At 52.6% G+C, this 22,860-nt stretch overlaps 7 protein-coding genes across 7 annotated transcripts; 4 read left to right on the top strand and 3 right to left on the bottom strand.

The window, feature by feature from the left end:
- Window positions 1-403: 403 nt before the first annotated feature.
- Window positions 404-3,786, top strand: PpBr36_09417 (uncharacterized protein; the record flags this gene model as incomplete). The annotated part of the gene is made up of 3 exons (XM_029896538.1): window positions 404-500; window positions 1,273-2,822; window positions 2,923-3,786. 3 exons carry the CDS (start codon window positions 404-406, stop codon window positions 3,784-3,786), a joined length of 2,511 nt encoding a protein of 836 aa, XP_029744527.1.
- Window positions 3,787-4,242: 456 nt separating this feature from the next.
- PpBr36_09416 (uncharacterized protein) lies at window positions 4,243-5,215 on the bottom strand (the record flags this gene model as incomplete). Its single annotated transcript, XM_029896537.1, has 2 exons — window positions 4,243-4,884; window positions 4,976-5,215. 2 exons carry the CDS (start codon window positions 5,213-5,215, stop codon window positions 4,243-4,245), a joined length of 882 nt encoding a protein of 293 aa, XP_029744526.1.
- A 637-nt stretch (window positions 5,216-5,852) lies between these two features.
- Window positions 5,853-7,580, top strand: PpBr36_09415 (uncharacterized protein; the record flags this gene model as incomplete). Its single annotated transcript, XM_029896536.1, has 1 exon — window positions 5,853-7,580. The coding sequence occupies one exon, from the start codon at window positions 5,853-5,855 to the stop codon at window positions 7,578-7,580; it is 1,728 nt and encodes a 575-aa protein (XP_029744869.1).
- An 814-nt stretch (window positions 7,581-8,394) lies between these two features.
- On the bottom strand, window positions 8,395-11,314 carry PpBr36_09414 (uncharacterized protein; the record flags this gene model as incomplete). Its single annotated transcript, XM_029896535.1, has 5 exons — window positions 8,395-8,565; window positions 8,630-9,013; window positions 9,079-9,411; window positions 9,571-11,177; window positions 11,266-11,314. 5 exons carry the CDS (start codon window positions 11,312-11,314, stop codon window positions 8,395-8,397), a joined length of 2,544 nt encoding a protein of 847 aa, XP_029744868.1.
- A 1,735-nt stretch (window positions 11,315-13,049) lies between these two features.
- Window positions 13,050-14,081, top strand: PpBr36_09413 (uncharacterized protein; the record flags this gene model as incomplete). The annotated part of the gene is made up of 1 exon (XM_029896534.1): window positions 13,050-14,081. One exon carries the CDS (start codon window positions 13,050-13,052, stop codon window positions 14,079-14,081), a length of 1,032 nt encoding a protein of 343 aa, XP_029744523.1.
- Window positions 14,082-15,201: 1,120 nt separating this feature from the next.
- Window positions 15,202-18,353, bottom strand: PpBr36_09412 (uncharacterized protein; the record flags this gene model as incomplete). Its single annotated transcript, XM_029896533.1, has 4 exons — window positions 15,202-15,343; window positions 15,635-16,498; window positions 16,577-17,560; window positions 17,680-18,353. 4 exons carry the CDS (start codon window positions 18,351-18,353, stop codon window positions 15,202-15,204), a joined length of 2,664 nt encoding a protein of 887 aa, XP_029744522.1.
- A 2,349-nt stretch (window positions 18,354-20,702) lies between these two features.
- Window positions 20,703-21,053, top strand: PpBr36_09411 (uncharacterized protein; the record flags this gene model as incomplete). Its single annotated transcript, XM_029896532.1, has 1 exon — window positions 20,703-21,053. The coding sequence occupies one exon, from the start codon at window positions 20,703-20,705 to the stop codon at window positions 21,051-21,053; it is 351 nt and encodes a 116-aa protein (XP_029744525.1).
- Between the last annotated feature and the right edge of the window lie 1,807 nt (window positions 21,054-22,860).

Genomic DNA, 22,860 nt, shown 5'->3' with positions numbered 1-22,860 from the left:
ACATTTTATCGTTCCCCCAGCCCCAGAGAAACAGCTGAGTTGGAAACCGCCACCCCTCCATACCTTTTTGCCTGAAGCGGTCTTTCAATTCAAATCCTCTTTTTCTTTACAAACATTGACAAGCATTCGTTGCACAACGTCTTTAACCCAAACCCACTCCATTTCAAGAAAAAAAGTATCAGACTTGCAAACCGCCCTTTTGCACTGCTGATTATCGCGTGCCCTCCATTCCAGAAAGACCCCGCAAAAGAGAATGGGATAAGAAGCAAGCATCGGACCATAGAAGCGACGGCGTGCACACGATAAAACGAAACGGTCTACTCCAGAGCTCAAAAAATAAAAATAAAAAAGAAGGGCACATATTATTACCTCATCCAACACTTGATCAGGAAAAACATACGCCATGTCGTCACATCCCTCGCCGGGCCTCGGCCAGCAGCCGTTGAAGTCGGCACTCAAGACGGATGACGAAGCGGCGGAACGGTCGCCCGCTGTCAAAGGTTAGTACTGCTTTTTTTTCTGTCTCTGTCTTTATTTGTCTTGTCTTTTATTTCCTTGTTGTTCGGGCATATTTTTCACCTCTCCCAGAAGTGGTTTATTCTTTCTGCATCAGGCGAAATAAAGCCTTATTTTCCCCCTGCCACATGTTTCTTTTTTTTTTTTTTCTCTCTCTCTTTTTTCTCTTTTTTTAAACCTCCCTTTCCCGACTCAGTACGCACATGGGTCGGGGCCAGATAAGAAGCGGTAGGCTTAGCATGTGTTTTCCAACAAGGGGTCAAGTGGTCCGGTCCTTTAAAAAAAGGCTTGTTCGGGATTAGGGTCCTAGTTGGCAAAAGTGTCAAGACACCTTCCGGTCAAGGAAAGGAGACATGAAAACAGGCAGACTCGATTGGCTCCAATGGGTACTGCTATCCGTGACTGGATCACACGTCCACGCTCCTGGATGAAAAGCATGGATGCGCGAAATTGATAAGAAGCGGCTGGCTGCAACGCTCGGTTCTTATCATGTCATGCTCTGTTTGTTCTTTTGCTCTCTGCTCCCTTCCTTGATTCTCGAAACCAGCCTCCATAGTAATGGAAAAAGAAACTGTCTCTTTTCTTGAATTATATCAATGCCTTTCTCGTTCCTCCACGATTACTCTAGTCGAGTTGACTATTCGGGTATGAATTTTGGTGTGATTGCATCTCATCTTTTTTCCACAACAGAGCTACATCGTAATCCCTCTGTAGCAAAGACTATCAAGTCTTCACAGCTAATCCGCAATCTACCAGCCGTGCAAATTGCCGAGCCAGAAATGACAGAGATAGAAACGGCGCAGCAGCGGCCGGCGTCGCCAGAGGATGGGTTCAGGAAGCAGTTCACAGCCGGTCTGGCTAAGAGACTGAGCGGTCGTCTTCCCGCCGGCTCGTCACGCTCTTCTCTCATGAGCAACACCAGTGGAGATGCGCCCAACAGCACTGCTAGCTCCACCGACTCGACCCAACAGATCCCAGAGGAGAAGCACCATCGACACCGTCACCACTTTCACCTGCATGCCAGGAACAACTCGTTAGAACAGCAGCAGCAACAGCAGCAGCAGGGTGGACACATGGACAGCAGGCTCGTGATGCAGGTTTTGCAGTGGATTGGGCGCGAGAAGGAGAAGAAGGAATCCAGGAGGAAGAAGCGGATGACCAAGCACCGCAAGTCCAAGTCACCTCCAAGCACCGAGGACGGTGCAGGCGCGCAGGCGTCTCCATCACGACCGAGGGCCGACTCGATCGATTCGGACGAAAGCGACGTGTCTCTGGATCAACTGCAAAAGATTGTCGACGAAGGCCTTGCCGCTATGGGAATAGACCCTGCCACTGCTGCGTCCGCTACTAACCCGTCCCGAGTGCAACCCCGCCGTCGATTGAGCAAGCACAAGAGCCGATCCTCGTTGCAGCTCTACCGTGCAGTATCATCGGACACGGACTACGTGGACGGGGACGTCTTGGTGCCCAGCTGTGACGCGGTGCTGGACAACTCCAAAACGCTGAGCTATTCGGGCGGCAAGGCCGCGTCAACCGAGGATCTTGCGGCTGCCCAGAGCCGTCGCGAGGAGAAGGAGCGCCAGGCCTGGTCGACGTTCAAGGGCGAGATCCTCCGACTGGCGCACACGCTCAGGCTCAAGGGCTGGCGTCGCGTGCCGCTAGAGTGCGGCGACGGACTGACGGTAGAGCGGCTGAGCGGCGCGCTCACCAACGCCGTGTACGTGGTGTCTCCGCCTAGCGAGATTGTCAGCAACATGAGCATCGACGACGTGAGCAAAAAGCCCAAGAAGCCGCCGCCAAAGCTGCTGCTCCGCATCTACGGCCCGCAGGTTGAGCAGCTCATCGACCGCGAAAAGGAACTCGGGGTGCTCAAGCGCTTGGCGCGCAAGAAGATCGGCCCGCGGATGCTGGGTACCTTCACCAACGGCCGATTCGAGCAGTACCTTAACGCGACGACGCTGACCGCTGCAAACCTGCGCGAGCCCGAGACGTCCAAGATGATTGCCAAGCGCATGAAGGAGCTTCACGTCGGCGTCGAGCTGCTCGAGAGCGAGCTGGCCGCTGGGCCCAACGTCTGGGTGAATTGGGACAGCTGGCTAGACGCCGTGGAGCGTACGGTGCTTGTTCTCGACAGAAAGGTGCTCGAGAGCCCGGCTGATGTGAAGGATTGGAGAAAGGGTGGATTGGTCTGCGGTGTCGAGTGGCACGTTTTCAAGGAACTTGTGGAACGGTATCGGGTGCACCTGACTGAGCATTACGGGGGTCAGAAGAAGATTCGGGAGAAGCTGGTTTTTGCGCACAACGATGTGAGTCTCGTCGCTGCTCCTCCCACAAAAGAGAAGGGGTCGGGAGAGTATACCAATCAAGGACAAGTAAACTGACAAGTTGTAAACCAAACTTCAACAGACCCAATATGGCAACATTCTCCGCCTTCGTCCCGACGACGAAAAGTCGCCACTGTTGCAACCAGCCAACGAGCACAAGCAGCTGGTGGTGATCGACTTTGAGTACGCGGCGGCGAACACGCCGGGCTACGAGTTTGCGAACCACTTCGCCGAATGGACGTACAACTACCACGACGCCGTGGCGCCGCACGCGTGCAACGCCTCGCGCTACCCGACGCCCGAGCAGCAGCGGCGGTTCGTGCGGGCCTACGTCGACCACAACCACCCCCACCGGCCTTCCTCCTCTTCGTCTTCGTCATCCTTGGCCCAGACGCCTACGATGCACGCGACTACCAGCACCTCGTCCATCGTCGACTTTATGCTCGATGCGCGCGTTCCGCCCGGCGGCTGGAAAGAGGAGGAGACGCGGCGCGACGCCGAGTCGGACGCCAAGATCCGCGCCCTGCTCGAGGAGACGAGGCTCTGGAGGCCCGCAAACAGCGCCCAGTGGGTTGCCTGGGGCATCGTGCAGGCCAAGCTGCCGGCCGGTGTGGCGCGCGAGGTTGAGGCAGCCAGGAAGGTTGTTGAGGCAGCCAGGAAGGTTGAGGAGGCGGAAAAGGCCGAGGAGGCAAAGCTGAGCGACGATAATGATAAGGACGAGCTCGACGAAAGAACAAAGACGGAGAAGGAGCAAGAGGCCGAGGCGGTCGCCGAGGCGGTGGCCCTCAACGAGGAGGATGCGGCAGCGGCGGACGAGTTTGACTACCTGGGCTACTCGCGGGAGCGGGCCATGTTCTTCCTGGGCGACTGCGTGCTGATGGGGTTGATCAAGTTGGAGGACCTGCCGGAGGCAACTCGCGACAAGGTCAAGTTTGTGGATTACTAAAGGTGAGGAGGAAAGGACCGAGTAGACTTGGGGGACATTTCAAACCGTATTCTTCTGCAAACTGTCTAGGAAATGTTTCAACTACACTCTGTAATAGGCATTAGCGATGGGGTTTATATTTTTCCCCCGCCAGAGGAATTCAACTTGATCTTGGGGAGTGCTTTGCTTTCCAAGAAGAGAATACATTCTTTACAGTGATATACAGTATTTTGTTTTTCTAGTTGTACAAACAAAACCAAGGGGGCCCAGAAGGTGCCGAGGATAAGATGTAGACTCGAGACGGTTTGTAGAACAAGCTGCGCTTACATGACGTGGTCGCCCATATAAATAAAAAAAAGGACAGCAAAGCAACGTGGATTGCCTCCAAAGAGCAGAGATTTGTCATGCGCCGGCCCCCTCCCCGTTCTCTTTTTCTTACATTTCTTGTAGCAGTCCCTCACTTCCCGACCGCCAACCTCATGCCGTCTTGATCTGCCCCTTATACTCCTTCATGTGGTCGAGTATGATGTTTGCGCCGGCCTTGGGCGAGTGCTGCCTCCCCAGGGCCTCGACGAAATTGCCCTCGGGATCCATCAGGTAAAAGTAGATGCTGTGGTCGACGAGGTAGTCCTGGCCGGGCTTGACGTCGCGCGGGGTGCTAAAGTAGACGCGGTATGCCTTGCACATGGCCTTGATCTGCTCGTAGGTCCCGGTGAGGCCGATGAAGCGCGGGTGGAACTCGGCCAGGTACTCCTTGAGGACCTCAGGGGTGTCGCGCTCCGGGTCGCACGTCACAAAGACGGGGGCCAGGGCGCCGGGCCGCTCCCGCTCGACCTCGTCAAACATGAGCGCCATCTTGTCCAGCTCCTCGGGGCAGATGTCGGGGCAGTGCGAGAAGCCAAAGTAGACGAGCGAGTAGCGGCCCCGCAGCGAGTCGGACGAGAAGGGCCGGCCGTCCTGGTCAATCAGCTCAAAGGCGCCGCCGATCCGCGGCTTGCCCACGCCCTTGGACGCGTCTGCGATGCGCTTCTTGTGCATCCGCTCCTTCTCGTAGTCCATGTACCAGACCAGCCCCGCGGCGGTCAGGACGAAGATGACACCGGCTTTCCAGGAGAAGGGCTATTTGTTTTTTTTTTTGAGGAGAGGGGTGGAGTTGTTAGTCAATGTTTGTTTGTAAGGGGGAGAGTTTTGTTGATGAAGAATGTCATACCCCGCTTCTATTCCTGCTCTTCAGCTCCTCCACCGTCTCGGACTTCCATCTCCGTGGTACAAAAGGCTGTTGCTGCCGGATGCGTCCTGGTGTCGTCGTTGGGCGGCGGGAGGACGGTGATGTGCTCGGCGAGGAGAGAAATCGGCGGCAGGTTTGGGTCGGTTGTTGCCTCGAGGCATTGAGACATGGCTCGAGGGCCGCCCGCGACGGGAGCTTGGATGCTATTATTCTGCGGCTCATCTTTGCTTGTAGACGACGTGGTTGTGTCGCGTGGGTGCGCAAGGATAAGTGACAGAAGGTGGCGGCGGCTTGGAAATATTTTAATGGTCTGACTGATGATATGATTGATGCTGGAGGAATTGGGAGCTATGACCACAAAATCTATGCATGCACGCCCAGAATCGAAGCGGCTCCACTCGCGGGTCAGGGGTTTGAACCAATCAGGCCTCATCATGTTTTTGAAGTTGCAAGTATGTACATAGAAACAACAACCTCCATGCTCTGAGATAGGTATGCTGTGATTATATAAGCAAAAACTTCACCCGTCTTTCACGTGCTCTTCCCTTGCATCTGCTCTCTACATCCATCATCATCAACGATACCCCTAACATTGATGTGTAGTATTGCGCTTGTTTGCCTGATCTGATAGTCAACATATCTGAAATTAAAAACCAAGTGGAATTGCATTTTTTAAAGACAAAAATAGAGAATTTCTGGACGGTATCATCACAGCTCGAACAACGCCTCAAAGTCTTACAAAGGTTGCTCTTCAAGCTTGCTGCCAGTCAAACGGCGTATCAGCCGACCTTGTCAAACTTGCTCACGCATACGTGTTTTTTTGCTACCCAAAACAATAAAATAATACGGAACACCAACCATGGATCCGGCAGCAGTACCAGCCGCATCGGTAGAGACGGAGGACACAAAAATGACGGAAGGGGGAGGACCAGGACCAGGAGGAGCAGCAGCAAACACAGACACAAACACAAACACAAACACAAGCGATAACGGAGGTGGCAAACATCAAGTTCAACAATTCGAAAACACCACACTCTCAAGCCTCAAACTGGAACCCGCCAGCTCACCCGCACCTTTTCTCGACGACTACGCAAACAACACCAACGCAGCCCCAGGAGCACCACCCTCCTCCAGGAATAGCATCAGCGGCACACCGCAGCCGTCACAACCGGCAGCAGCAACAACAACAGCAGCAGCAGCAATGCCGCCAAAGAGGAAAAAAAAGGGCACCGCCACGACCGTCAAGACCACAAGGAAGGGCGGTCCGTCACGTGCCAAGTCCAAAAAGGGCGGCGGTGCCGGCGCGAAGAAGACGACGGCCAAAAAGACGCCCGCGGGGAAAACAGCAGCATCGGCCGCCGGCGGCAGCGGCGCAGGCGACGAGGACAATGAAAACGACCAGGACGCCGCCTCGGACTCGGAGGACGACGAGTCGGACCACGGGCCCTACTGCCTGTGCCGCGGGCCCGACGACCACCGCTGGATGATATCGTGCGAGGCTTGCGAGGACTGGTTCCACGGCGAGTGCGTCGACGTGTCCAAGGACGTCGGCGAGACGCTCATCCAGAGCTACATTTGCCCGCGCTGCACCGTCCCCGGCAAGCTCGTCACCCGGTACAAGAAGACGTGCGGGCTCGGCGGCTGCTCCCAGCCCGCCCGCATCTCGGACCCGGCCAAGAATCCCGGCGCCGCCAACAGCGTCTTTTGCTCCCAGGACCACTGTAACCTCTGGTGGGAGCAGCTGGTCGCCACCCTGCCCCGTAAAGAAGGCGACAAGGGCGGCCGCGTCGGCCTGACGCAGGCCGAGTTCATGGGCCTGCTGGCCACCAAAGGAGGAGGAGCGAATAAGACGACGACGACGACGATGACGACCGCATCAACAGCAGCAGCATCCGCGGGAAGCGGCTGGTTCGTCGGACAAAAGCCGTTCGCGGTGCCCGCCGACTTCTGGTCCCAGCACGACCCCAAGGAGATACTGACGGCCGAAGAGGCAGAGCTGCTGGCCACGTCGTCGGCGTCGCGGCGCGCCCTGGCCGACGAGGTGGTTCTGTGCCGCAAGATGCTGCAGCTGCTCGAGATGGCCGTGGCGCAGCGCCTCGAGGCCGTCGCGGCCGGCCGCCTCAAAAAGGACGGCGGCTGCGGCTACGACACGGCCCTGGACCACGTCGGCGCCCAGGCCCAGTTCGCCGCCTTTGTCACGTCGCCCGCCGGACAGGCCATATTCACCGCCGGCAAGCTGGAGAGCGCCGCCTACGATGGCGAGCAGGATGGTGGCGGCGCGGGGACGGCCGGCAACAACACCACCACCACCCTTGGTCCGTGGACGAACCCCGCGTTGGTCGAGCGCACCTACATGTGCGAGCGGCATCGGTGCAAGCCGCACTACAACTGGCACGCCAGCCACGCGAGACACGTGCACTTTTTGCTCAAGGAGCTTGCCGCCGACGCCAAGCTCAAGCTGGACAATGAGAACCGAGTGCGGGACAATGCGGCGGTGCGCTACTTTCGCAAGAGGGCTGAGGCGAGCACCGTGATCAGGTTTGATGACGAGAGCGATGAGGATGGAGATGTGGCTATGGCCATGTGAAAAACAATTCGTTCATTTCCGTTTGCGCCATGGGTTTCACCTCTTTTCTACAAATGATTTTCCCGGCGCCTCTTTTTTTGGCCTTCTACTGTCATCTTTACCATAGCAAGTTTTATTGATACTTGTGGCTCATGTAAACTCTTAGTCTCGCCCAAGCGATGACAGATCTGATCCGGATGTGCCATCACCATCCCGACGGTGCTTTCGGTTTGCTGAACGCTATCTTTAACATGTCTTGTAATTTCATCCCCATGGTCGTCCCTAATCATGCGCGCGTTTGGGATTCTTGAGCGGACCGTCCACCGTAAAGTCACTTCGAGTCACAACATCTCCAATCTCTTCAAAGTACCAGCCATGAGTAAAAGGGCGAGCCAGCTGGGTGCGGTCTATTACGAAAGGCACAAAAGACTTGTAAAGTGGCGGTGGCTTCCTGTTTTTGACCTGTAGAACGGCTGAACAAATGTGCTCTTGTCCACGGGAAAATGAGATTTGAACTGTGATCAATGTCCATAAAAAAAAAAAAAAAAAAGGAGATTATCAATGAAAGAGTAGAACATGCTAGGGCAGCAGGCGGGCTCAATGATACACAATTTCGCCTTCATCTCTGCGCCGTCAACACATGTATTCCAACCCCGGAAAATGAGAGTAATCCTCAACCGAAATATCGTAATCTAAAGCAAATCCTTTCACGGTGTCAGAAGCTCCTTCCTCTGGTAGTAGTCTAGGACGTAAACTATCGTCTCTCATATCTCTCACATCTTGCTGATTATCCGAGATTCACTAGCCCTCAGTACCAATTAGGATGGTTGTTTGCTTAGTATCTGCGATTCCTGTATTTCGGCTCGCGCTCAAGCAGTTGATACGCAATCTGCCCATATCGCCCCTGACAGCCATGGGCGTTGTACACTAGGCCGTTCTCACATCTTGGAAGGCAACCACTATAAATGGCATATAGATTCTCAGTCTTGCAGAGCCTCTTCGCCATCTAAAGCACAAGATTAGCAGCTTGAAACAGTCCGTAGTGTACAGCCAGAAAAAGTGAGACGTACCATTGGGTGCATGATATATACCTCGCCTTGGCGAGCTCGGGTTGTGGCAACAGCCAGACGCTTGTCATCGTCAAGAAAGTCGGTTGGTTTCTCGCGAACAAGATCGAAGAAGACAAAGTCCGCCTCATGCCCTTGGACTGTATCCACACTTCTTACCTCGAGACGAGAGAACATTGTCTTAGTCGGTACTCCCTGAGCTTCGGACAGCTCGCGGCACAGGTCTCCTGCTGCTCTCTTGTATTGAGTGACAGCTTGCCTATAAGGCGCAATGATAAGTATTGTTCCCGGTCGTGATTGCCCGTCGACGCTGACAAAATTCGGGTTGCTTAACAGCTTCTTGGCTTGTTGCATTGTCCACGCATGATGGGTTTCATTCCAAAATGACTGGAAATAGTGAAACGGAATTAGTTATGGGCCCTTGTGTAATCTCCAAGATCATTCAGACTTACACTATCAACCCTGGTGCTGGCATTGGCGTTACGAACATGAGCTAGAACTCTTGGAATGGTAACTTGAGATCCACTTGTCAGGTTTGCTTCCATCCACTTGCAAATAAACTTAGTCGGGGAAGGCATAATGGTGTCGGCGTTGTGGCCAGTGACCATCTTGGCGTCATAAAAGAGGTTTGAAGGCATTTGATGGAGAGTAGCGAAGGCTCGATGGTTCATTAGCAGTTCATGGTTGGTTGCACCGGCATAATGTGCTCTTTCCATGACTGACATCTTCAGTTGTACCTCCCATGGGTTTTTATCCGAGCCCACATAGCAGCCGGTTTGCCGGAACTGAAGAACGCCATAGTTAGCACGTCAATCCATCAAACACACGAAACAAGGTTCAGATCTACTTGCGTCGCCGGTAAAAATCCATGCAATCGGAGAGAAGTGGGCGATTGGGATTAGATTTGCAAGTTCTCGGGCATGAGGCGCCTCATCAAAAAGCACAATGTCAGGCTTGAAACGTCCATCTGCCAGCGAGACTGCTGCAATGGGTGTAGCGGCTAGAAAGTCTACCTCCTCGAGAGTATCGCCGTACAGCTTTTCGGTGGCTGTCCTCAGTATGCGCATGGTACTTGGCTCGATGTTATTGTGTAGGTATTGTTCGAGCACCGCTTCAAGCTCGGAGTATTGTTCTTTCTGGGCTTCAAAGCGCCTAAAAGCCAGCTGATCGAGAGTAGGCGCAAGACATTCCGACTTGAAACGATCGCCGGCATTGTTGTCAGCGACCTTCGCAGCCATAGCAACAAAAGCAGTCGTAGGGTCGGCAATCAGGGCGTTGGAGGGTAATTGGCTGGACTGAGAGGCCTCTGACTTTTCTTCCTCAAGAGGAAGCGTTTGAATACACTTGGTTTTCTCTTTCTTTCGAAGCACCTTGAGCCCCTGTTTCATTTCGCGACTCCATCCAAACATGCGAACAATCTGTTTTCCGTCGCCGAAGTTCTCTGACATCTTGACGCACTTGTTGGTGGCGTCATCCACTGGGCTGTTGATGTCTATGAGATAAAGAATTTTGACACGACGAGTACCATCCTCCGTTTTGAGCTCTTGATACTGAGCCATGGCAGTCAGCAGCATGTTGAAAAAGGTTTTGCCTCCTCCAGGTCCGCCGGGTATGATTCCAACGCCACAAGGCAGTCGCTGCAACATTTCTTTGTATGTGGCAAGCTGCTGCGGATTTGCCTTGGCTACCATCTTTCTGAGGTTTGCAGGTAGGATCTCAGGATTGTCGATGGCTGTCCGCATATGCGGGAGCTTCTCAAATAAGTTGACGTATGTAGCCGGATCTTTGAAAGTACGAATCCAGTCAAAGGCATCCTTTGCCGGGCCTTCCTCCAGGTTGGTCAGTTTCTCCAGCGCCTCCAACTCTGCTTTGCTCGTGGGATCAGCATGTTCAAGCGTGAGCATGGAAAACATGTTGTTTGCATGAGTGAGCAACGATGCACCCTGGATATGAAAGTTGCTTTCGTCAACCACCGGCGTGAGGATTGACTGGGAGGCAACATTCGAGGGAAAAGAGACTCTAAAGAAGATGAACTCTTTCAAGGGCGATCGGGCATTGTCGATTCGATAGGCAGGCCACTCGCGAGATACTTGCTTCAGGCCGGCTGGATCACTGAATAGAGCAAGTAGACAGCCATTCTGCTCCCCTTCTTTGGGAAATGCGGCAGGGAGATTTTTATCCTCAACGGCAAAGAGCCAGTGCTGCTTTCCGTCCGTGTTGGAGAGACGACGATAAACCCATGTACGGAACACATTGCGCGCGGCGTTGAAGTCGTCGATGGTGGTCTTTTCGAGGTTTACTTCGAACTCAGCACCCGCTCGGTAGATAGACGCATATTGTTCAAGTGAGTCAAATGTATAGATCGATTTTGTGACTGGGTCTGGGAGGGCAGCTTCAGTCTCCTTGTTGTGCAGATGTAGATGAGAGAGGGATTCCCAAGCCTTTGGGTCGAAAAGAGTCGGCGCTGCTGTAAGTAATTTCAGCAAGAGGTTGAAAGCATAACGCGTTCGTAGCATATTCTTGGGGCTGTGAGGGCTATTATCGAGAGTCCCTGACTCAGAAAGAACAAAATACAGTCTGACAGTCTGACAGGATAATGACTTTCTTGGTAGTTGCCAACAAGGGATATCAAGACTTACTGGACGAGCGTCCTACTCGCAATGATCTGGAATCTGCGACAGCAGGCATGATGACTATCACAAAGAAGTTGAGATAGAGTGAGAGGACTGGTGATTAGGGCAGCGCTAATGAGTGCGTGCGTAGTTGCAGGTGTCAATTGACAAGGTTGCGAAATGGTGAAAACTGAAGACGTAAACTCAAGGTGAAGTTCAAGTGAGAGATGGGGATTGAACTTCTCAGACTTGAGCCAGAGTAGTTGATTACAAGAATTGACGGCAAGATAGAGGGATCAGGAATTATCTAAAACACGCAATTCGTTTCGTTTCGGGGGACTGGCAACTGCGTTTCGGGAGGAACAAAGAGATTGTGCAGGTTTGTGAATGCAAGTTGAAAGTGCCTTGAGGGTGAACGGAGAACGCGCCGGGAAGACAAGCGGGGCAGGAAGATAGAAAAAATAAACGAACAACAACAACCAACCCCCGCGTGGGTTTTAGGTGAGGTGAACTTGAAGTACGTAGCGGTCAAGGTGGACGAGAAATGGACAAACAGAAGGGTAAAAAGCATAGAGAAACAAACTGCCAGTATAACTGATGCTGGGAAATGGACTGTGCGGCAACATATAGGAGCAGATTGATCAGGAAGGCGTAACTGACAGCATGCCAATTCGGACCAATCATGGCAATCGTACCAACAGTGAATCACCTGCAGTCAGTTGAATTTCCATCCTTCCTTCCATACGTAGAGTGGAGCCAGCAGCAAAAGTTTAGTCCCCTTTGCTTGGCTCACTTGGGATTTATCAGACCTGTACTGAGAAAGATGAGTGAGACAGATTCTCCAGGTCCCTCATACGGGATGCATATCCTGAGCTATATGTGCCATATCCAGCAGATCAAGCTCTCAATTGAATCACTCTCCCTTTCAAGTAGCAAACAGCACAGCTACTTTGTTGTTAGCAAAGATTTCCAGGCAATTTGGTCTGGACCTGACTACCTAGCATCTGGGCAGGACAACCAAGCTTGGCATCTGTTTATCCTCGCCAAACCCCGGCTGCCTGCATGCCAACATCCAGTCCCATATCTTTGACCGCACCCTGCTTTCAGCCACAGAGATTGTATCTCTTTCACGCGTGTTAGTCATGTAGCAATTTTCCATTGAGAAACGTACTTATGATGTATACTTTTGAGTGTATGGACGTTTCCAAGGGCTCGATCAAATGCAAGCACCAGGGCATATGTATCCTGAGCGAATGACCATTGACTACTGATCATAATTGTGGTACCTGCCGCCTCTGCAAGACACTTCAAGTTCAAGGCTGTGCAAAAAATACATCAGAGGCCGTCATGAAAGACGATGATCCTATCGCTTATAGTCGCGAACAAGGGATGAAGTTGATGATGGTGGATACCACGTGATGGCAGCGCTAGATGGGTAGCAGCACGTGACGCCATAGCACCAAAACATTGGCTTAGTCGCTCGACTCTTTTATCACGCATTGATTGGATCTTGTCCAACAGAGACGACTGGCCTTTACCCTTGATTTGATAACGACAGACTTGTTTCAATCCACATACACAGTGGTTTGGGTTCCTGAAAAGGGTGAGGCGACCAACCTGGGAGCTGCTGAACTACCGCGAAAAGTTCGAGATTGAGCAATCGCTTTCTTTACCTCCTCTGGCCTCTCGGATGGTGACGCGAACACGCATGCTTCTAGACGTCGCGGTGGACCACGTGACACCCACTTGGCCGACCTGGCCGTCTCAATACTCGCTCAATATCAGCAGCTGCGAGGCTTCTCTATATAGCAATGAACCTATACATTCGGCCAATGGGCCGCTCCGGATCCATAGTCCTCAAGACGCCATGTCTGAGAAGGATGGCCGGCCAGATGGCAGGCTTTCAGTCGACTCCCGCAAAGGCACCATTCAGGGCACGCTTCTTCTCCACAACCAAAGCCTTCGCCGACGAGCAGAGGCCTGACCCAAACCGCAAACCTTCGGGTTATCACTACAACCCTACCCAACCACCTCCCGACCCCAGCCCCAATCCCAACCCTAACCCCAGCTCAAACACCGGCGAAGAACCGCGCCGCCGCCTACCGATCCTGCTCATCTACGCAGGCGCCCTCGCAGGCGGCCTCTACGCCGTCAACCTCGTCAAGCTGCTCACCCTGCCCCCCGCGATCCCCGGCTCCGAGGTTGACGTGGAATTCTTGGCCGACATCAAGTCGACAGGCGACGAGCTCCTGGCAGAGATTCGCCGCAACAACATCAGCCCGGACGCACAGGACTGGATTATCATCGGGCCGACCGACTTCTCCTTTAATGACGTGAACACGCCCATCATCCTGGCCGGCGCGCTCGCGTCGTCGGCGGGCCTCCCCTACCACCGCCTGCTCCTCAACACCATGACCGGCGAGATCTTTGGCGTCATCTACATTGGCGACGGCGTGTGCGGGTGGCCGTCGGTCGTGCACGGCGGTGCCAGCGCCATCATCCTCCAGTCCATCATGGCAGTCGCCGCCGGGTTGGTCAAGCAGCCTGTGGCAGGGCTAAGAGAAAGTGGACGGCGGCTTTTCGACCCGGCGCAGGCGATTCATTTCAATCTCAACTACGCCAAAAAGCTCAAGGCGGCAGGCTTCTACTTTGTCATGGTCACGCCGCCCCAAGACGACCCGGCCGACCTGATGGGCTTTCGGGGCACCTTCGTCAACGCTGCTATCCTCGACGTCATGCCACACCGGGCCTATGAGTGGAATATCATGGTTATTGCAAGGTCTCGATTCATAGCCACACCGGAACCCCCCGCACAAGTAACATCCAACTCAACAACGACCTGAATTTAAAGTGTTCGAGGCAGGCAGGGTAGCCAGCGCTGCCCAATAAGTGACCATGGGCGCGGGTGACGAAGAGGGTTGGGGTTGTAAGCTGTAAGCCTAGCAGGTAGATATAAACAATTTAATTGACTTGATACTCCCTCCCACTACGAAGAATCCGCAAAGCTTATAGCGAATAATGGTGAAGAAGTCTGGAACATATGCCAAGTCCTCTTGGAAAATTACACGCTGAGAAGTGCCAAGGCGCTGGTGTAAAGAGCTTCGTGCCCTGAGGAAACCAGAGCAATCCCCGCCCCCGCCGGTTCAAGTGCAGAGGTATGAAAAATAAAGAAGAGCTTGCACCCTAGGATAGTCCGAGAAACCAGGGCCTATGCGCCGCAATTCTTGCGCCCAAACTCCCAAGAGGCCGGGACCCTAATCCCCAAATCTGCATCGCCTACACAGGGGTCAAGTGTTTCGGGTCGAGGGATTCAAAAAATCGAGTAGACTTGAAACAATCACTAGATAGAGGAGAAAAGTAAACACTCAGCACGGCCCCAAAAGACGACACCGATTAGGTGAACGAGAGGTGCGTACGCAAACTGTTGTCACATTTACATCGTATCCATCGGACCTTGGGAGGTCAGGGAGCAATCAAGAAGTTTTCTAGTTGGGTAGCCACCCCTCAATGACACAAAGACTATCACACGCTTGCCCATCTGTTCCTTTTTACGTTATCCATTCCTGCATAAAGTAGAAAACATGTCAAAAGGTGACAAAGAGGAATTTTTTTTAAAATGATATACATCTAATAGGAAAGAAGAAGAGTAGAGAAGAGTAGACAATACGCCGCATAAAGGAGAAAGTGATTAACAGGAAAGGACCAAAACGTAAGAGAGGACCATGAATGTGCTTGCCTCCCATTAAAAATGCGTCATAAGAGAGCAATTATTATCAGCACAGCTCCCCCCAAAAAAAACTTGTTAACATGTCCAAGAAGAGAAGGGGTTGAAAGAAAGGTAAAGAGCAAGAAAAAGGTATAGAAAAGTGAGATATGAATGATATCATGACCCAGAATACCTAATAAAATCATTATTCAAGAAGAAAAAGAATGAAAAAAGACGAAACTTCCAAGGACTTTGGCTTAGTTATCTTGAGTCCCATCCATGGCGGGATACTGTACATAGTACGACTCATACCCATTGGGCATAACAAAGTAAGTGACCGGCATCATATGGATCGTGGGGCCGACAAAGCCATAGCCGTGGCTGTTGTTGTTGCTGCTGCTGTTGTCGAAAGGAGTGGCGGTCATCGTGCCCCATGGATAGTGGTGATGATGCTGTTCAGATGGAGTAAAGGGGGACATGACCGGCGGCTGGTAAAAGTGCTGCTGAGGTTGTGGATGTGGCGAGGTGCTTGTATCCTGGTAGTGCTGACGCTGCTGACGCTGCTGTTGCTGCTGCTCCTGCTGCGGCTGTACATAAAAAGTAGGATGCCGCATCATGCAGAGCTGCAACTCCCCGGAGTGCAATCGCCACCAACCCTCAGCGCCGCCGGCGTCTTCCTAGGCGTTAGACTGCTGCTGCTGCGGCTGCGGCTGCGGCTGTTGTTCTTGCTGCTGCTGCTGTTGTTGCTGCTGAGGGTACTGTCCTTGGTTTGGTGGCGTCCACCCCTGCTGCGACTGCGGCGAGGCCCCGCCGCCGGGTCCGTAGTGCGACATGGGATGCTGCCCACCTCCCTGGACGACGGCGTAGTTGGGAGGAGCCCCTCCCTCGTACGGCTGATGCGGGTAGCCGCCACGACCTACATAGTATACTCCGCCGCCACCTGGGCCTCGGTAATTAAAGCCCTGCAACCCCGCACCCCGGCCAGGCCCGGCCGGTCGCCCTCGCCAGCCGCCACCCCGGCCCCCTTGTGGTCCTGGCCCGCCGTAAGCGGCATTGTGGTAGCTTCGGTACCCCCCGCCACTGCCGGGCTGAGCCCTGCCCGTCTGCGGAGGGTACCCCTGGCCACTGGGGCGCCACTGCTGCCTCCCACCCCGAGATTGCTGTGAGCCATCGCCCTTGCCCTGTGCGCCACCATTGGTTTCGGTCCTGGGGCTGCCTTCGTTGGGAGAACCTCCCCCACCGCCAGCAGTGTTGCCCGAGACAGAATCCTTCTTCTTCCACGGCCTCTTGCTCGGTGGCTTGCCGTTGGGGTTGAACGCGATACGCTTCACCGGGTCCGTGACCATAATGTTGTCCGACAGTCCAGCCTCGTCGCGCTCCTGCGGGGTCGCCTTGCAGGCTTGAAAGACGAGTTCAAGCCTGTTGCCAAAGGGCGCCAACTCAGGCACCCACATCTTGACGTAAGCGCCCTCCTTATCGTAATCGAACGCTTGCTTGACCGGGTTGAAGATTCGGGCCTCGCCGCGCGGATCGTTTCCGACACCAGCCACGTACCTTTAGTGATGCAGACAATTAGCTTCAGAATATGGGGGGTGTGACCGAGGGTGCTCTCCAAAATGAGATTCAACTTACTGCCAGTTCGCCCAGTTCGAACACACATCGTAGTCCACCAGCAACATCTCGTACCATTCGGCTCCCCAACGCCAGTCGATCCCTAGGTGCTTGGCCAAGAAATTGGCTGCATTCTGGCGGGCCCGATTGGACGTGTACCCAGTGTGCATCAGCTCACGCATGGAGGCGTCGATCAATCCAAGACCCGTCGTTCCGGCCAGAAACCGATCTAAGCATACTTTGATCTTTTCGGGCTCTGGTGTCTGCCGCGGGTCGGCAGCAGCGGGATCCGGCGTCTTCCAAATAACCTTTTTGGCAATAGGCGGTGACCCGCTGTCGACGGCTTCCCCGCTGCTGCTGGCCTCATAGTTGCGACCGCCCCTGGGACCCTCGACCGAATATAGCTTTCCTTTGATCTTTCTGGCGTACAATCGCATGTAGTCCCTCCACATCAACTCCTCCCTGACCGATTTGGTGTTAATGTTTTCACCCTGCCCGAATCCTTCGATCTCTGCAAGTTCAGTAGCGCTGCCGTCCTCGTAACTGAGTAATGATTCATGTATCTGCCGGGCAGTGATGCATCCTTGCGCGAGATAAGCCGAGAGTTTTGTACTGAAGTCGGGGCCGATGAGACCGTTGCGAGATGTCTTGTAGCCCTTGATTATACCGGAGCGCATGACGTATTGCAAACGCTCCTGTCCTGCCGTCTCGCCTCCCTTGAAAGGGTGGGCGGTGGTGGCGTTCTCGGCATGCTCGGGGAAAGGACCACCGTTGAAGTCCTTCACAGGCTTTAGGAGCGCTGTCTCAAGGTCTTCATAGTTGTCTGGGACTGAAAACGGCCGTGATTGCTCGGGGATGGTATCAGGCTCAGGGAATGGTGGGAGTGAGTCTGTTTCAGGTGTTTGTAACGACTTTCTCGGTCTCTCTCTTAATGGCTCAACCGACTTCCGGTAGTCTGTAAAAATCCCCGGCAGGTCTTGGGGCTCAGCGAAGTTCAAGTCGCGACTGCGGAAACGCAGAAATAAAAGGTCAGAGGGTTCGGATGAAAGAAAACGAGAGCTGAAAAATGGAAGACAGGCTAGGTTATGGTGTTAGCACGTTGAGAGACGCGCAGGATAACTCACTCGTCGATAAAATACTTCTCATCCACCAATTTCTTGAAGTCGAATCCCCTCGCCCTACACACTGTTGATATGGAATTCTCGTCTTGTATTTCTTCGAGTCCCTCCTCCCCGACCATCCAAACCGAACAAGTGTCACCTCGTTCTTTGAAACCATCGAGAAGGCCCTCGAGGACATCTTGAAAGCTTCCGAGACGCAACAGCAGCCCGCTGTTTATCTTCTCGAGTGATTGCTTCACATCCCACACTGCCTGGGAGATGAACTTGGCCCGGTAAGGTCCGCATCTCCAGTACCCGGCAACCTTGCTCCTGGCTTCTGGGTAGGGGCTCTTCGCTGACTTGTCCGAGATGAAGCCAGAAATCTCAATTTGGTTTGGGAGAAATATGTAGACAGGGAGGAGGTGAGTGAAACCGTGGTCCTTTTGGGTCGCGAGGTTGTGGAATATCGGGTTGTCTGAGACGCGCAGATCTCTGCGCAACAGGTAGATGAGGATTTTTCTTGGAGCCATCTTGGTGGGGAATCTAGCTGTTTGCCCGTGAAGATTCCTGTACCAGAACTGGTTGGAAGCAATACAAGCTCTTCCACGTGCCCAAGGTAGTTGACTAGCACAATGGTGCCAGGTGGACGGGGTGATATATGCGAGGCGGCTATACCAGTGAAATACCAACCCAGGCATGCGGTGGGTATTGCTAACAGGGACCTAGCGCGCCAGGCCCTCAGTGGATGACAGCTATTAAAAACAAAGACGGGAGGTTTCTAGCGCGATCTTGGACCGGTTAGTACCGAGAGTGTGGTCCGTGATTCCCAAATCAACATGTATAATTCAAAATTTGCCTAGCGTTCAGTAATCGTCAGTTCGGTTCCAGGAACAAAGGATCCCTAAAGCCAGCCTGCAACACGGAAACTACCGCGAGACATATATAGACCGGTTTTTAGGGGCGCGCAGGTCTGACCATATCCTTAGCGAGACACGGCGACGGAGCAAAGTAAGGTGACGGAACAAGGTAATATAGCGAACTCACACCCAACGTGAACTGGGGACCCGCAGCGACCCTACAGTATAGAGAAGAAACGTAGCCCTGAGAACAGAGTCGGTGGAGAAATCGATAGGTTGGTGCGGAATCAGTGCCGGGGGGGTTTATTTCTGAGAAGCAAGCAGGGTTTGTGAGTGGTTAAAGCTGGTTAAAAGAGGGAGGGAGGCTTGGGAGGAATCCTAACGACTCAAAAGTGACTATCCCTGAGTGGGTAGCTGGGTCCAGGGACCACCAAGAAATCAGGGTCGCGTCGAGGGGGTCCTTGAGTGGCTTCCCCCACTCACACCTAGGTAGAGAATATTCCCGATCTAAATGATGCGTACTAGAGATGGTGGGTGTCGATGTGGTTGGTCTTTGGAGATCAATAGATCCACTCCACCGTACACTAAAAGGGCAGCAAAAGAAAATAAACGGGCGCAAAGCGAGGATGATGGTACTGTGGTGATGACGAGGAGATGGTCAGTGTGCCATAGCAATGAGCATGGTGCTGTGATTGCGGAGGGGGGGGGGCAAGAGAGTGTGGGTTGTCTGTGATCAAGGATGCTGTGAACGAAACCTAGCAGATGATGCCGGTGAAGGGGGCCCGAGACAAGAAACGGTGAGGAGAAAACCCGGGGTAATGTGCTCCAGAGCCCGCACCCAATGTTGATTGTAATGTTGGAAGGACAACAAAAGGAACAGATAATAACAGTGACTTTGCTAATTCAAAAGTAAAAACCTTCCCAAGGATGTGGAGACCAGATGTAGCCAGACTCCCAGGTGCTGATCTCATGAGTAGGCCGACCTTGTAGAGGTTCGGATTAGATTTCCAAAAGTGGAACAAGGAGCCCAAACGAGACTCGAGTCGACTCTGGCACTAATGTGAGGGCTAGGGTTCCAAAGCCGAAAATGAAGAGAAAAGACAATTTTACTTTGAAAAGTAAGGAAACTAACTACCCAAGACAGAAGTATGCGTACTCTAGTGGCTCGTACCTTGGAGCTTAGCTTGCAAGCTTGATACCCAAGTGGCAACGGCTGCGGGTAGTGACGCCCAAGAGATGAGACCAATCCAAACAAGAGACGCGCTAGCTGGACGCCCGTTGTCGTAGCCGGTTTCCGGTAGCAGGAGGGGACAAGGCCAATTGATTGGAAGTAGGTTCTGCAGCGAATTGGGTGGACACAACCCTAAGCTTACAAGGAGTATCGCCGTCAACCCGTCAGCCAAGCCAAGAGATCGGGCAGATGGCTGGCCGTCTTGATACGCTGATTTGCAGTTCGTACTATTATCGAGCTAATGGGTAAATACCAACCGATCGGTAACGAACCAATGCAAAGCATTCGGGAAGAAGGTGGCCGCAAGATTAAGTTAGATCGGTAAGGCCGGTGAGAGAAAGAAGGTGGCTAGAGAGACACGACCGAAGAAAGGTATGGACGAATAGCCAATGTAAGTAATAGCTATCAGTCTGCCTTTGTAGATGAAGCTCAGGTCGCTAGCTTTAGGCCAGTGAGTTGAGTTCACTAAGGTGAGGCAATGTACCGGAAGTAAGGCAGGTACCGGACCGTTTTCATCCAGATTAACCAGATCAGGAGATCAGGCCGTCATTGCCCTCCCACCCCTGGCGTGGACAGCAAGGAGTGACAAAAAAAGGTATTTCAGGGCGATGACATAGCCAGGTAGCGTTAGTATGAAATTTTACCGCTCCAGCGAGAAGGCGGAGGAAACAAAAGGCACAAGTGGGTAATTCAACGAAACGTAGCCAAAAGCCTCCAGACCAAAAGGCAAAAAATAAATAAATAAATAAAATAAAATAAAACAAAACAGGTTTGGACAGTACAAGATATGACTAACAAGGATAGTCCCGAGCTAATCTAGATATCCTCAGTGCTGTCATTGAAAGTGCTTCATCATGATGATGGTGCCGTATTGCATCCCGGACCAAGGGTCCTTTTTGCATCAGGTGTGTCCGCGTAACGAGCGGGGGGTCGGATCGGGTGCAACATTGGCGAAGCAAATGCATGACCGTTCCGAAAGAAGGAACAGACCAAAGACACGCGAGCGAGCGGGAGTAAATTTCCATGTGGTTCTTGGTTCAGGCGATGTTGGAGACACGTTCGGGTTTGAGCATCGAAGCATGGCAACGCGACATCGAACATCGAGTTTGGGGTTCGTCGCTGGTGATGGGCAGCTCGTCTTGGTATTTGTGAATCGGGATCGATTGACAGGCACAACCGTATCTATCCTTCAACAAAGTGGGGGTTCCGAAGGTGGAAGAAATGCTACGATTGGTGGGGTGGGACCCGTGGAAGAGGTCCGATCTTGCTTAGAGCGGGACGGGGGAAAGACCGCAACTGCCAGATCGTGATTTGCAAAATCTACTGGGGTGAGTCTAGATCGGGGTCCATCGAATTTTTTGATCTCAGCCTGCTTTTTTTTTCTTTCTGGTTGATGCTGCTGCTTGTCTGTCTGACTGCCTGACAGTCTGTCTATCTCCCGGTCTGCTGTCTGCTGCATCGCAATTTGGCTTGGTTGAATATCTTGGCATGTTGTTCTCCAGTTTCATCACCCCAGTAAAATAACTCTACTAATTGACTTGGTTGCTTTTTCGTATGCACGTTAGCTTATATACGGTAAATATGGGCTGAAAAAAAAAAAAAAAAATCTTCAGTAGCATCATCTGATTTGAGGGAGCCGGGCCCGAATGCTAGATGACTGGGCGATGCCAAGTTCGCGTCCCATTCTGAAAATCGATCGATCCGGAATTGCACCCCACACCACAAGAAACGTCGTCTCAATCGGCCTTGGATCCTGAGTAGTGGTAACACGTTGTGGTTTGGAAGCTATGGATATCTTCAGACAAGAATAGAAAACGGCTTTTCCATGGTGTTTTGGTCTTTTGCATTCTTCTTTTCCATATTTTTACCTAATCTCGCTGTATCTTTCCCATCAAAGTTAGACTTTTGTTGGCCGACAGGGCACAGAGCTAGCTAAATATCAGACGAATCTTGATGGGAGCGCAAATGAGGGAGGGCGCCCCCAGAGAAAAACCAAAATAAAAACAACAACTTAACCGGCTTGCCGACGCCAAAAGACGGGACGACTGAGTGGATGCTTTAGGCCAGGGTCTTAGCTGCAGTAGTCTAGTCGCAAGTCGATACCCGACAGTGGGCTCTAGGTCACGTGCATTATCGTTCGATGTGGTCGGTCCGTCTCCTGACAAAGGATCCTATCCTGTCGGATAATGCCCTCGCATTTTACTACCTACGTATCCACCCACTTTGTGCTAACATCGACTAACACATGGTGGAAACCTTTAGCCAAGGCATACGGTAACTGAACCGAAGCTCTGACATTTCCTGCGTGTGCCATAGCTTCTTTCCTAGCTACACATACTATCTGTCTGTCGTATGGAACCCATGCACGAGCCAAGTAAACAAATCGAGCTGGTTCTCCAATCAGCCAACCCCTCAGCTGGTAGCTTAGCTCCCTGTGCCATGATACGATACTGGCTGATATCACGTTTGACTCTCAGCCCAGCAACCCAGCAATACTTATCGCCTAGATAGAAGGTAGTAAAATGCTCCTCCCAGTTAAAAAAAAAAAAAAAAAAAAAAAAAAAAAACGCAACCAGGCCTCATAGCACCCGAGCACATTAATCCTAGAAGGGGTTGGTGCCTCGCCATCTGCCATATTGGGCTGGTTGTTGTGGCTGAGATCAGGCCACTTCGAGCGTAGCTAGCTGTGTGGTGTTGCGACAATTTGCCCAATATTACCGGAGACTCACAAAACTCCGGACTACATAAAAATTTCATATACAAATGCGGAAATGCGCATGCAAAAATTAAGGTGATGAATAACGAGAAGAAGAAGAAAAAAGAAAGCCACCTCTAATGACGACCGTGCAGCCCAACGTTGACGAAACAAGGAGCATCCTGGTGACACTGCCAGGGCAAAGCTATTAGCTAGCGACTTAGGATGGTTGATTGTGCTCAGACGTATTCACGCAAACTTCTACATGATAATTGACGTTTTCCCATCGTCGCTCCCGTGGACTTGGGCTCGCGCCATAGTCTGCCTAGTAATCTTCGGGCATCTCCGAGATGACAGGACAGGCCGCTAGATGTTTTCGAGAAGACTCGACCCTCGGGGGGAAAAAATGACGAACGCAAAAA

The sequence above is a fragment of the Pyricularia pennisetigena genome, assembly GCF_004337985.1.
Source record: "Pyricularia pennisetigena strain Br36 chromosome 7 map unlocalized Pyricularia_pennisetigena_Br36_Scf_8, whole genome shotgun sequence".
NCBI classification, from domain to species: domain Eukaryota; kingdom Fungi; phylum Ascomycota; class Sordariomycetes; order Magnaporthales; family Pyriculariaceae; genus Pyricularia; species Pyricularia pennisetigena.
Note: the sequence above shows the minus strand (reverse complement) of the source record. Positions and strands in the feature narration are given on the sequence as shown.